This window comes from Pleurodeles waltl, chromosome 10 (genome assembly GCF_031143425.1).
Source record: "Pleurodeles waltl isolate 20211129_DDA chromosome 10, aPleWal1.hap1.20221129, whole genome shotgun sequence".
Classification (NCBI taxonomy): Eukaryota; Metazoa; Chordata; class Amphibia; order Caudata; family Salamandridae; genus Pleurodeles; species Pleurodeles waltl.
Window position 1 is genome coordinate 101,264,321 of NC_090449.1, and position 15,292 is coordinate 101,279,612.

At 42.6% G+C, this 15,292-nt stretch overlaps 1 protein-coding gene across 2 annotated transcripts in view; it reads right to left on the bottom strand.

Moving 5' to 3' along the window:
• The window catches only part of ADAP1 (ArfGAP with dual PH domains 1), a 422,403-nt gene that overhangs the window by 50,906 nt on the left and 356,205 nt on the right, over positions 1–15,292 (bottom strand). For both annotated transcript variants that reach the window (XM_069209858.1, XM_069209856.1), the window contains exons 5-6: positions 13,677–13,789; positions 7,802–7,948 (exon numbers count right to left, since the gene is read on the bottom strand). In XM_069209858.1, the coding sequence (XP_069065959.1) occupies positions 7,802–7,948; positions 13,677–13,789 (260 nt within the window). The remainder of the gene's footprint in view (positions 1–7,801; positions 7,949–13,676; positions 13,790–15,292) is intronic.

A 15,292-nucleotide genomic window follows, 5' to 3' on the forward strand; every position in this document is an offset into this window, starting at 1 on the left:
ACGTTAAGTATTGCATTTCACAAGAGTGCATGGGCTCAAAAGGTGGACCCATGAGTCGTGTTAAGACAATGTTGAGGTTCCATGAAGGAACCAGTGGTGTTCTTGGTGGTATAATTCTCTTTAGGCCTTCCATAAACGCTTTTATGACTGGTATCCTAAATAATGAAGTTGAGTGCGTAATTTGCAGGTAAGCTGAAATTGCCGTAAGATGTATTTTAATGGAAGAGAAAGCTAGTTTAGATTTCTGCAAATGTAGTAAGTATCCTACTATCTCTTTTGCAGATGCGTGTAAAGGTTGAATTTGATTATTATGGCAGTAATAAACAAATCTTTTCCACTTATTTGCCTAACAGTGTCTAGTGGTAGGTTTTCTAGCCTGTTTTATGACCTCCATACATTCCTGTGTGAGGTCTAAGTGCCCGAATTCTAGGATTTCAGGAGCCAAATTGCTAGATTCAGCGATGCTGGATTTGGATGTCTGATCTGTTGTTTGTGTTGTGTTAACAGATCTGGTCTGTTTGGCAGTTTGATATGAAGTACTACTGAAAGGTCTAGTAGTGTTGTGTACCAAGGTTGCCTTGCCCATGTTGGTGCTATTAGTATGAGTTTGAGTTTGTTTTGACTCAACTTGTTTACTAGATATGGAAGAAGTGGGAGAGGGGGAAAAGCGTACGCAAATATCCCTGACCAGTTCATCCATAGTGCATTGCCCTGAGACTGATGTTGTGGGTACCTGGATGCGAAGTTTTGGCATTTTGAGTTTTCTTTTGTTGCAAGTAGATCTATTCGTGGCGTTCCCCACATTCTGAAGTAAGTGTTCAGTATTTAGGGGTGAATTTCCCATTCGTGGATCTGTTGGTGATCCCGAGAGAGATTGTCTGCTAACTGATTCTGAATCCCTGGAATAAATTGTGCTATTAGGCGAATGTGGTTGTGAATCGCCCAATGCCATATTTTTTGTGTTAGGAGACACAACTGTGTCGAGTGTGTTCCTCCCGGTTTGTTTAGGTAATACATTGTTGTCATGTTGTCTGTTTTGACAAGAGTGTATTTGTGGGTTATTATGGGTTGAAATCCTTTCAGAGCTAGAAATACCGCTAACAGTTCTAAGTGGTTTATATGAAACTGTTTTTGCTGAATGTCCCATTGACCTTGGATGCTGTGCTGATTGAGGTGTGCTCCCCACCCTGTCATGGATGCATCTGTCGTTATTACGTATTGTGGCACTGGGTCTTGAAAAGGCCGCCCTTGGTTTAAATTTATACTGTTCCACCATTGAAGCGAGATGTATGTTTGGCGGTCTATCAACACCAGATCTAGAAGTTGACCCTGTGCCTGTGACCACTGTGATGCTAGGCACTGTTGTAAGGGCCGCATGTGCAACCTTGCGTTTGGGACAATGGCTATGCATGAGGAGATCATGCCTAGGCGTTTCATTACTAATTTGACCTGTATCTTTTGGTTTGGATACATGGCTTGTATGACATTTTGGAATGTTTGGACTCTTTGTGGACTTGGAGTGGCAATTCCTTTTACTGTGTTGATTGTTGCTCCTAGGTATTGCTGTGTTTGGCACGGCAGAAGGTGTGACTTTGAGTAATTGATTGAGAAACCTAGTTTGTGTAGGGTTTCTATGACGTAATTTGTGTGTTGTGAACACTGTTTTTGCGTGTTGGTTTTGATTAACCAATCGTCTAGGTACGGGAACACATGTATTTGCTGCCTTCTGATATGTGCAGCTACTACTGCTAGACATTTTGTAAAAACTCTTGGCGCAGTTGTTATTCCGAATGGCAACACTTTGAATTGGTAATGTATCCCTTGGAATACAAACCTTAGGTACTTCCTGTGTGAAGGATGTATTGGTATATGGAAATATGCATCCTTTAGATCCAGTGTTGTCATGTAGTCTTGTTGTTTGAGCAGTGGGATTACTTCTTGTAATGTAACCATGTGAAAATGGTCTGATTTGATGTATGTATTTAATATTCTGAGATCTAGTATAGGTCTTAGTGTTTTGTCTTTTTTGGGTATCAGAAAGTACAGTGAGTAAACTCCTGTGTTTAGTTCTTGTTTTGGTACTAATTCTATTGCTTCTTTTTGGAGCAATGCTTGAACTTCTAATCCTAGAAGATTTATATGTTGTTTCGACATACTGTGTGTTTTCGGTGGGACTGTTGGAGGGAATTCGCGAAATTCTATGCAATAACCATGCTGGATAATTGCTAGTACCCAAGTATCTGTTGTTATCTCCTCCCAATGTTTGTAAAATTGGCTTAATCTTCCCCCCACAGGTGTTATGTGATGGGGATGTGTGACTTGTGAGTCACTGCCTATTTTGAGGACTTTTGGGGCTTTGGAATTTTCCTCTACTTCTTTGGAATTGTCCCCCTCTATATTGCCCCCGAAAACTTCCCCGCTGATATTGGCTTTGGTAAGTGGGCCTTGTTTGTGATGTTGTGGTTTCTGTAGGTTGTCCTCGAAACCCTCCCCTAAAAGGTGTTTTGCGAAAGGTGCCTCTGCTCTGCGGGGAGTAGAGTGCACCCATGGCTTTTGCCGTATCAGTGTCTTTTTTGAGTTTCTCAATAGCAGTGTCGACTTCCGGCCCAAACAACTGCTGTTCATTAAATGGCATATTTAGCACGGCTTGTTGAATTTCCGGCTTGAAACCTGACGTGCGGAGCCATGCGTGCCTTCTTATTGTTATTGCAGTATTTACTGTCCTTGCAGCCGTATCTGCTGCATCCATTGAAGACCGTATCTGATTATTAGAGATACTTTGTCCTTCTTCCACCACTTGATGTGCTCTTTTTTGGAACTCCTTGGGTAAGTGTTCTATCAAATGTTGCATCTCATCCCAGTGAGCTCTGTCATATCATGCCAAAAGCGCTTGTGAATTGGCAATGCGCCATTGGTTTGCTGCTTGTGCTGCAACCCTTTTGCCCGCAGCATCAAATTTGCGACTCTCTTTGTTTGGAGGTGGTGCGTCTCCCGAGGTATGAGAGTTTGCTCTCTTACGAGCTGCCCAGACAACTACTGAGTCTGGAGTTAACTGCGTTGTAATATAAACAGGCGGTGGCTTGTACTTTTTCTCCACCCTTGGAGTTATGGCTCGGCCTTTAACAGGATCCTGAAAAGATTTGTTTTGAATGTTTTAGCATTCCTGGGAGCATAGGTAGTCTTTGGTACTGGCTATGAGTGGAGGTTAGCGTGTTAAACAAGAAGTCATCCTCAATTGGTTCTGAATGCAAGGGGACGTTATGGAAAGCAGCTGCCCTTGCGATCACCTGTGTGTAAGATGTACTGTCCTCAGGAGGGGACGTCCTGGTAGGGTACGAGTCTGGGCTGTTGTCCGATACTGGAGCATCGTAAAGGTCCCATGCATCGGGATCATCTTGACTCATGGCAGTATGAGTCGGTGAATGCATCAGTGGAGGAGTTGCTACTGGTGATGTGTGCACTGATGGTGGTGGAGAAGGTGGTGGAGTTGTTTTCTTTGCCACCTTTGCCTGTGGCTCCTTGTCCTTTTCGTGAAAGGCAAGTTTTCTTTTTGTTTTAATTGGAGGAAGAGTGGTTATCTTCCCTGTGTCTTGATGAATGTGGAGCCTCCTTTGAGTATAGTCTGGCTCTACAGCTTGAAGTTCTTCTCCAAATCTATGTTTTTTCATTTGTGAGGCTAATCCTTGTTCCTCTGTATAGGAACCTGTTCTCGGTTCCGAGGCTGGATGTTTCGGAACCGAAACTTTTTCGGAGGTCTTTTTAGGCTCGAAGAAACCTTTGTAATTTTTGGCGTGGTGGTGTCTCGGTGCCGAATTTGTTCGGTGCCGCTGTCACGGTGCTGAGATTTCTCAGAGCCGATGTCTCGGGTCCGAGATTGCTGTGTGGCGGTATCTCGACCGGAGTCGGATGACTTCGACACCAGCGTGCCCTTTTTCGGTGCCTTGGCTCGGTCACCGCTTTTTTGGGTTAAGCCATGGCCTGTTGGCGGTGGCGTCCCCTGGGCTCTTGTTGACTTCTCGTGAGTCTTATGTTTCGACGTCTTACTCACGGTTTTCGGCGTTTCTTCGGCCTCGAGCTCTTCCGAGTCCGATTCGTGGATAGAGAAAGCTTCCTCTTCTTCCTCGAAACGCTCTTGTTCTGTCGGCGTCGACGCCATCTGCAGTCTTCTGGCTCTTAACATCTTTCTGGACCGAAACGCTCGACAGGCCTCACAAGTATCTTCCTTGTGCTCTGGGGACAAGCACAAGTTACAGACCAGATGCTGATCCGTATACGGATACTTGTTATGGAATTTTGGACAGAAGCGGAATGGGGTCTGTTCCATCAGCCTTGAATTCACACGTGGCCGGGCCGACCAGGCCCCGACGGGGGATCGAAAAAACCCCGAAGAGCCACCGGAACTCTTCTAAATTCGGTGTCGATCTGTTGTAACTAACCCGATACTGAACGCAAACAATACTGACGTTTTTTCCGAGATTCTAACTAACTTTCCGACCCGAAACACGGAGCGAAAAGGAACACGTCCGAACCCGATGGCGGAAAAAAAACAATCTAAGATGGAGTTGACGCCCATGCGCAATGGAGTCGAAATGGGAGGAGTCCCTCGGTCTCGTGACTCGAAAAGACTTCTTCGAAGAAAAACAACTTGTAACACTCCGAGCCCAACACCAGATGGCGGGATGTGCACAGCATGTGTATCTGCAGCTACACATGCCATCGAACATATATATATATCCACACACACACACACACACACACACACACACACACATATATATATATATATATACATATATACACACACACACACACACATATATATATATATATATATATATATATATACACACACACACATAAGCATAACCTTGTGTCACTTTAAAAGTGTATAACGATTACTTACCTGCGATGTAAAGTACTGTGATATAAAGATGTTGAAAAATGGTCCTCCAGGTACATACCTGTGATGTAAAAACTCTGATGTATTAGCTGCAATGTGACGGAAACTCACTGTTTTACACTTACTGGGCACTCTCATTTTACTATCCAGCAACAAGCCCCATCTTTTCAAACATATTCCACCCACCAACCCTGAAGGATGCACTATCAGTCCCAGAAGTAATTTCTGTGTTACTTAGTAAAGTGTTGCAGAATGTGGGATAGGGCGTTAATTTCACAATTCTGCTCTGTCCCACACATGTAGCATGAGCTTCATCACGAGATTCTTGTGCAAATTGACAACGAACAAATAAGCCACCTATCCATTTAAACCTGCTCGCTCACTGACAGCTTACAGGCTCCACCTCCCTCCCGGTAGCATCGCCCTAGGTCTCCTTTTATCCGCTTCCCAGCCGAGTAATGAGTTTCACAACACCCTGTTGTTTCCCTTCCTCTCCTCCTCCCCTCCAGCCTCCTTTTTTGTGTTTCAAATTGTTTCAGGTCTTGTTTTTTAATTAACAACAGAAAAAGTAAGAAACCATATAACAGAATAAAAACTAAGCGTCCCATTGAAGTACCCAGCATCCTCCCCTGTGACTGTACCAGTCTGGCGTATTTACAAATAGGTATATGCTTACATTGATCATGCCTAACACCTTTTTTCTCCAGGTTTCATTCATATCTCTGCCCTCTGCAGCCCCCTAAGTGACCAGTGATGTGTCAATGCTTGGTAGTCTTTGGCGAAACTGCAGCAGTGGGCCACACCTCTCTGGGAGTCCATGGACCTTCCCGCGAAGCGCTGCAGTGATGTTTTACATGCCCAATATATGCCAGAGCCTATTGTACTAACCCCTTATGAAGGGATTCATGTTCCTTTTTTTGTATTATTTCCTTCATAAGACCCCTTTCCACCGGGGATATTTTTTCCCCACCCCCCCAACTCTCATCTGCCTTTCTTTCATCACTGTATCTGCCTTGACTTACATCGCATGTTACTAATTCCATGCTTTGGAACATATCTATGCCTCTAACACCTACTTCACTTCTACTAAACAAATGGCACAATATCATCCTAATGTTAATTCCATTTTTTATATTATATTTGGTTTGATTCCTCACAGCTGCATGTTAGTATCTTTTCAATAGATGAATTCTCTTTAGATGGGGCCAATTGCATACAGCCGGGAGTGATCCCCTGTAACTGTGTCCGAAGTTACCGATACCTGGGCGTCAGTGACTTCAGGAGGGAAGAGTTATCTGTGATTACAAATGGGACCGTGAGAGCCCCCAAAGTAACTAGGCCCCAGATTTACAGAGAAGGGCCGGAACGTATCGCAGCAGCTGAAAATGCTGTGCTGCGTTGCAGGGGAGCGCCATACCTACAAAGATATGGCACTCTCCTACCCTCTCCCTTGCGCCAGCACTGGTTTCAGCTGCCCTGGGCCACGCACACACCCTCGCACTATAGTGCAAGGGTGTGTGCGTGAGTCTATCATACGTTTTGTACTGAAGTGTACACTTCCAGTATAAAATATTATGCGTAGACACACTTTAAAACTTTTTTTTATTTTGTATGCATGCAGCACGCATGCAAAATCAGAAAAGAAAGGAGAAATGAAAACGTTTCTCCTGTTAATGCCTGCTTTCAAATGGCGTTAAGTTTTGGTGCAAAACCCTGTCTACTATTGTGTGTAGATAGGGTTTTGCATCAAAAAGCATGGGTGCTTGCATGGGAATGCCCGTGTATCACCCATGTAACACCCGCTTGGCTAAGTAATGCGCCGCTTTGCTTTACTTTTAGGGTACTTTCCAACGCAAAAAAAGTTTTGCACTGGAAAGTAAATCAGGAAAAAACATTTTGTGCTGGTGTATATCACTTTTGTGACACTAGCTCAGAGCAAAATGTTTGTAAATCTGCCCCTAAGTGCTATATCGAGTTAGTAATTCTAACCATAACGCCCCAGCTAATCCCTTGCCTCATTTTACCCAGAATATCAGATGGTGAAGTTTCTATGTGAAACAATACGGGCCAGATTCTCAAACCTGTCAAGCAATGCAGCAGCCAAAAATGCTGTGTTGCATGTCAGGGAGAGAGCAGGAGAGCGCCAAATTCACAGAGATACGGCACTCTCCTCCACTCTCCCTGGCGCAGATGTTTGCTGCTGAGTGCCACGCACACACCTTTGAGCCATAGTTTGAGGGTGTGTGCGTAGTCTATCATAAGCTTAGACTCACTTTTAAACTTTTCCCACTTTGTGTGAGTGCTACACAGTGCAGCGCCCATGCAAAGTCAGAAAAGCAAGGAGAAATGAAAATATTTCTCCATTTAACACCTGCTTTCAAAAGGCATTAATTTGTGGAGCAAAACCCTCTCTACTAATATTAGTGGAAAGCGTTTTGCTTCAAAAGGCATTGGTAGTTGCATCATGTACCACCCATGTAACGCCCCCTTGACGCAAAGTAATGCACAGAGGCGTTTTGCGCTGCTTTGTGTTACATTCCCATACAAACCCACGCCCATACCAATGTCCATTTGTTTGTTTACACCCAAAAAGGCTTTGTGTCGAGTTTGCATTACAAACGTAATACGACCCCGACGAAAAACCTCTCTTAATCTTGGTCTACAAATCTGCAGAGTTACCCCAGATTTTGTAATCTCGTTACATGCTTAATCGGGTTAAGGGGGACCTCAGTATAAGGCCCTATGACAGAAGAGGATTGATCTTATTCACTCCCAATTCTGCATATTCTTACCTCTGTATTGTTTTTGCTAAACACCCTTTAAATAAATAACTGAACGCACTCATGCATTTGATGTACATGTTTAGGGTCCATGGAATACAGATGATCCTTTGCACCTCACCTTGCCATCTTCGTTATAGACAAAAATATTCCTCGTGCTGTTATCTTTTAAGTATGTGATTTGTAATCCATTTGGGTTTCCTATTTTTGACGGCTGGAAAGTCACATTCAAATGTTCAATCTTCATAATTGCTTTGGGTTCTTTTGCCTGGAAAACACATTCATGTTAAGTGAATAAACAACAGAAGACATAAACAACGCTGGTTTATGCAGGGCACACGCCTTTTGCTTACAGGTACACAATAAACGTTTCTTTATTTTTCATGGAAAGTAACAGCCCTTTTTGCTGAGCATACTGCGCAGGAAATACGTTTGCACAAAGATAATTTTTTTTTTTTTTTTTTTTACAATTTTGCCTGCATCTGAATGATACAATTAACAGCTGCCATTTCTCAACGACTGATATATGACTCATAATTTAGGAAAGAAGCATCCACAGTTTGGCTTCCTTTCATATTCTAATTGTTTTTAGTGAAATAAAATGACACAGCATACCTACCTTTCCAGTTTCCGAGGGCCATTTGTCAGTACCATATTCATCTCAACTTTTTTCTCTGGATAGTGGGACTTGTAGTCCTGTATTTTCTAATTCAGAACTACAAGAACTAGAATGCATGAAGAAATCCTATACTAGACTATCTGATAATAAATGGAAATCAGATACAGAAAAACTGTAATGATACAGTAAAATGGACCCTACATCATTGGTGAGACAACTTGCCAGATCAGGGCTCCTAGCTAACACCGTTTTGTAAACTGAGATCAGTACACCAGTGTTGATTCCCCAAAATGCAAGGCATAGCTGATAGTTGGTGGCCCCAATGTGAAACAGCACATCATTAGCAAAAACGATGCTAAACTGGTTCAGACATAGCACGGGCCAGCTGTCAGCACTTGATCTGAGTATGGAAAAGTATTAGCAATCCTCATACTATTTGACTCTGTCTTGCTGCTGCGGTTATTGTTGCTTTCATTGTGGCTAGGCTGGCTTTTGGTAGACCCATGAGCGTAGCATTCCCATAGTCCAGTCTAGAAAGCACTAGACATTGAATGGCAGTTTTGAGGTCTCCAAGTGGTATGAAGGGTTTTAGTTTTCTTTGAATGTCCAGACATAAGTTGGCGCTTCTGGATGCAGCTCCGGTCCAGCCCAACTGACCATCCTGCCAGAGGAACAAAATCACCCCCTACACCCAGGTCTTTGTATCTGCTCTGGGGGCAGTTTTCACACTCCATCAAGGCTAAGCACATAGAGGGCTGCACATGGAGGCTAATGCAAACTGGCTTCCAGGAGCTTTAGGCTTTATGGCTTAACGATTATGTTGGGCTTTAAATAAATATTAAAAATAGTCATAGCATCATAAATCTAGAAGTTCCATAACCGGAGATAGCAAAATTAATATTTAATATTGCATCCCAGTATTTCTCCATGGGTCAGCCAGACTTTCTACAGTGAAAATAACTTTGAGGTGCTACTCACCGTAGGAACATGCTAACATAACATTTCTATATGTCCCACTTTTAAAAACCATGCACCCTTTCTTGTGGGATTAAAAGACCCACATAAGGGTGACTTATTAATATTTAAAAGAAAGGTTTAATTTTTACAGGTCACATTGCAGTTTTTACACTGCTAGTTAGGTTACAATAGTTGACATGCAGCCAAGTCTGCATTGCCACTGTAGAGGATGGTATTATAGGTGCTGCAGTCCACTAGTGGCACTTAACTTCTATGTCCGTGGAAAACTTTATCCCATTTCCTAGTAATCCATAGACAAGTTAAAATGTTAATTAGGACTAGGCCAATTCGGCCATTTTTAAAGGGGTGGCATAGGCAACTTGCCCTGGCTTGCTGAGGTAAAGTGCACAGAGATCTGGCAGAAAATCAGATAGGGTAAAAACATGAGAGGCCTTTATGCAAAGGATAGTCATTCCCTTCACCAGCCTTGTGTATATAGTTTCTGCTCTGAAGCAGCATGGCCAACCACAAAGGAATGTAATGCAATGTAATATAATGTAATTGCATTTATATAGTGCTTACTATGCCAGAGGAGGAGATGAAGAGCTTTACGCAAGGCACAAACTACTCTGAGACCCAAGGTTAGTGGTTAGTCCTGTGTTATCAGTTATTGTTGATTATTATGATTAGTCTTGTGAGCTCAAGCAAACCATTCCATGCATTAACTTCAGAATCTTTATAGTAGAATAAAATAATAGAAGTTAGTTGTGATCATTAGTGGGGAAAAGGGCAATGTGAGTGCACGCAGATGTTTGGTGGGATTAATTGATGAGCTAGAAGAGATTGGGTAGGGTTAGGTTACAGGGTTATCATTTACAAAAAAAAAAAATAGGTTGTGTTCTTTCAAATGAAGTGTGGGCAATTTGCAGAAATACATTGAGAGATTACAGCAAACGTGTGTGATTTACAGAAGGTTGTGGCCAGAAAGACGAGGCACCCAGAGGGTGGAAAGGAAAGAGAGAGACATTTAAAAGGAAAAAAGGAGAGGTGACCATCAGAAGTTTTATGACAGAGTTAAATTTGGTGAGGAAGGTCACGCTCCCTGTGTGGAAGCCCCACTATCCAATCATACCTCCCTCCCTCTCTGGCTCCCCCAGCTACCCTCTACCCTCTTTGTACCCCCCTTCTCCAGTTCTTTACCTGTCATGTCCCACGGTTCTACCTCACTGGCCTCTGGATGTAGGTATGAGTTTTTGTTATTGGAAAAAATTTAAAAAAAGATTTGAACCATAAAGATCAGCATTTCGTCCTCGATTTTAGGAATATGATGGACATTTTTGACATATCACGAAATTTAATTCTGCACAACTTTAGAAGGAAACAACACTATTCGGACTTGAAGGTGGTGTTGAATTAGGTAAGTTTGGTAAGTACCAGAATCAAATTAACTGACTGTCCACGGCTAGACTACCACTAGACTAGGTTAGAAGGGTAAAGTACTAACTGGACTCAAACACTGAAAGGAGATTCAGGAAATGCTGAAGCAGATGTCAACCGATGCTCAGCCTCAAGTCTGTCTCGCAGTATTAATTCTGAAGCAGAGGAAGATCCTTTTAGGACGCTTCTGGTTTAACATGATACAAGATAGTGGATGAAGGCAGCTTAGCAGACAGGCATGTTTATTACCTGCACTCATGTGAGTGCAGATGTGGATGCTGAGATAAAAGGGCCCCCTTTAAAAATTCAATGAAGCCTTCGTTGCAAGGGACTGCTGATTGGACTTTCTGAAGTACTGCCCTTTGGTAGGTGGGAGGGGTGAGAATGGGAGTGAAGATTCTGTTGTGCAAGGCCAAAGGGACCCCTGCTGCAGAATAGTCACCTATATTGCTATTTTAGCAGTATTACTTATTTAAAAAGTACCCTAAATTTTATTTGCACATGCAATGTGTACCCCGGGGACCTAGGGTTCGGTATGCCTCGGGAACCAAGTATTTGGTACCCCAGGAGACCTGGGACTCAGTATCCCTGAGGGACTCAAAATTCAGTCCCTGGGGGACCTAAAGCTTAGTACCTCAGGGGGACATAAGGCTCGGTATCCGTCCCACCCCTAGACCAACTATTCTGTACCTCCAAGGCAAGGGACCTAGGGCTTGGTACATGAAGATCGGTTGCAATGTGTGGCGCATAATTACGTATTCCTAAAACTGTCCAATAGACAAAGTCTTGCCTTGAAATCAATGCATCATTAAGCCTTGTTGGGCTATCAACACCACAATCCAAAATACGTTGCAAAAAGAGAGACAAGCGCCACAAAATCACTTTCCAACACCGCTTAATACAGGTATAATGCCTCAACACCAGCAAAATAACCCCAAAACAAGAAATCTACTGCTGCGCCCCTAGCCAACTCACAACACAGCCAATGCAATAAATCTTACTAGATTCCCCAGCCCAACACTCCCACACAACCAATGCAACAAAAGGGTATACGATCGGCAACATAGTTTTCTCTAACAGCAATAACCACAAACAGAACACAATAGTTAGATGAAAAAGTCAATGTCATCCAACTATCATAAATCAAGCCACGCTCACACAACAGCACAATGTAGAGGGTCAAACAGATGATATCCATTCGAACTGTGCTTGTAATCATGTCAGTCAGAGCAACGGGGCACACAATGATGATCATTCCAGCGTGTTCTGCTCGGTTGGCATCCTGCTGACCCAATAATCACTGTGGCAGGGAGGTAAGAGGCAGCAAGATTTACCAGTCCACCCGAGCCACCAGAATGGACATGTGATGCACTGCTACTAAATATTCATATCCATTCATTGCTGCCATCCATCACAGTGCCAAAATTCAAAGCAATAACATTGTTTTGGTCTCTATGAAAAAACTAATTTCAGCCACCATTGGTCCTGCATGCTATAACTTTCCCAGCCCCCCTTTCTTTGCTCTTTTTCCCCAACAGGCACACATTGCCCAAGATGGCAGGGGACTGCCGACTTCTAAGTTATCTCATTAAAAACTACACTACACCTTACTGATAATGGCCTGTCACTCCCTTGGTTCCTCACCCTACTAATTCAACATTACTGAGTGAAAGAAGACCTCAGCAGCACATATTGTATGCTCATCAGTAGACACACTAACCAGTTCCTCTGAGCTGCCATTAGTTCTGAGGGGCCTGATCTGTGCATCAATGCTCTCGTAGACTGGGGAATCGTGTGCACACACACATTCCAGACAAACCTGAATAGTGAGCCAGCACACAACCCAGACTTCCAAATGCACTAACTGGCCACATCAGTGACAGAAGTGTGTCATAGAAATATCAGTGACATCATTTACATGAAATCAAATCCAAAAACCTCCAGCTCCAGAAACTCTGTTTCGGCACTTCAAATACGTTCTTATGACTTAGGATGAGTTTTTGCAAGGTATACCATAATCCCACAAAAAGACAAAATAGTACTAAAAAGATTACTCCTGGGATAGGAATGTCCACTGCATGGAAAACTGATGTCTATCCCTGACTTGAGTACTTGGCTACCTGGGAAACTGGCATCTTGACTTTTGGTTTGGTCCTGGCATCAAGCCACTCCAGCGTATGCGGAGAGGCCTTCAAGTGGACTTGGTAATTTGAGGTCCAGACCTTGTTATGTCACCCAGAGGGGATGCAGAAAGCCCCACCTAGTGGGCATAGTCCATGCCTAGGGTGACTTACATAGTCTAAGATGCTATTTTATTCCAACAAAATACCAAGTTATCCCCTTTGTGCATTTCACTCTATCAGGGACGAGACAGCAAGCAGTACAGGTGCTGCTTACTTCCTAATTTACTTTGTGATGTGTTTTATTCCTAATGGCCCAGGATGTTGGTACTAAATAACTTTTACATAAATATCTTGCTACCTTCCCATTTTTGTTACTGTTTGTCCACTAAATATGTACACATTTTATATGCTAAGGATTCTATTTAAGATGTAGTAAATAACAGCCTTAGGTATATTAGTTGTGCCTCCAATGGAGGTCTCTTAGTCTTCCCGGGCTAACCCCATTTTCAATCACACTGAAAACACAGGTCTGAATGCTGGAAGGCCAGAAGTAGAGGTGAGTGCACACACCACAAGCCATACACTGAGTAAGACTCTTCTGAACTACTATAAGGGACCTGAAGGCTGAGTTTACAGCCGCAGTCAGCTAGTATTTTGGGTGACGGTGGACAGAGCATCAGTACAGAAGAGATTCTTTGTAATAGTTTAGTAGCTCACATTGTATGTTTATCAGGTGTGAGGTATAGATGGATATCAACCAAAAATAATGTGTTAGTGTTGCATGATCATTTGAGGAACCCTGCATTGGCGATAAAGTGCATGCAACAGAAAAATACTTGATTAACTTGACGAATGCTTACATCATTTTTGTTGAAATACTTCAGAGCTCCTTCCCGCTCTGATAAAATGAATTTTCTACTCAAAAACTGTCCATTGTCGCGTCCTCTCTTCCAAAGGAGCCCTTCTCGATATCCTGCAAGAGAAGAAATCCCAATATTTAGAAAGAAGCAGGAAACTTATAAGGTTTACAAATTAGTATTTATGTTGAGATTGGTTGTCATTGTTAATGTACTCAAATAAGATATGTTTCATAATAACATCAGAAGCAATACAGCTCTGACAAGGAATTAATCTATTTTAAATTAAGCTTCTTCTGTGGAATCCAAACTTTCCTATACAAAGTAAAATAAATGTTTTAGTTTTAGAAAACAGAACAAATTCTAAATTCTGCAAACATCAAAAAAACTTAAGTATAGACACAGCTCTTCAGAGAATACTACTTCACGATGCTAATGGTCCATGTTTGCTCTTAGAAATCAGCTACTCCCCAATCACATGTTGACTGTATATTTTCAGTAGACTCTCTACGGCCCTCTGCTTGCTAGGATTGTGATACACAAATACCTCATAGATGCATACACACTGTTGTTCTTTGTCTTTTGGTTAAATATTCCCAGAACTATTTCAAGGTGCCATTAGGTGGATTCAACTCCTGGGGCTTTATTAGTGCTCCCTTGGGCTTCCCTACTAACAGAGGTGCCCCTTGTTTCCAGGAGCTAAAAACCAACTGAGACTGGTTCTGATCATCTGACATTCCCAAGGAGGGACTTAGACTCCAGCTCTGTCTTCACATAAACAAGCCAACTTCCAGACACCCAGCCTGCGTTTTGTCTGGCATTTAGTGTGATCTGCTATTGCCTTCGCTCATATTCCCTGTGACCCCCCAACAAGGCAGCTGTCCCAGTTAGCCATTCATTGTTTAGGAAGATCCTGACAAAGGCCACTGACATCTCGTCTAGAACATGTCTGTGCAGGGGATATTTAATCAGTTCGCATGGCGAAAGGAAGGACCTGACAAGCCACTTTTTTGGGGGGGCTGCCATGGCTCAGGCAAGTATGGCCAACTTTTCATGAAATCAACATTTATATCAAACATCTAACTTCACCAAATCATTTTTAATAAGCAACTAAGAGGAGCAAAGTTTGATTTTTAAATTTCTTTCTTTCTTAACCCGAGTTAATGTAATGAGAATAAGGACCCGTTTATAACTCGAACGGCTGCATTAATCTGTGCAGTAAGAAAGCACTTTTGAATTCTATTACTGCAGTGAGACAGCATCATATTTGCCATGTCCCACTTCAACACCTTACGCAGTTAAGCAAACCGTGCTCCATCAGCACATTTTACAGTTGACCTAACTAATGTCAGATTTAGGTTTATTCGGAGAGGTGTATTCTGTCATGTGCTTGTTGCAGGTTAACAACGGTGTATACAGGGTCTGCAGGTAAAAAACACTGTGGGACCACTCAGAAAGTGACATTCCTACAACCTTTATTTCAAATGATCCCAGATAATAATCCAATAGATATAGAAAGTGGATTTGCATCTGAAGTGGGAGAATTCAAAGCCGGTAATCATTTCTTTAATTTCTTTCTAGAGCAAGCTAGATGTTTTTCAAGCTAGGTTCTGGCATAA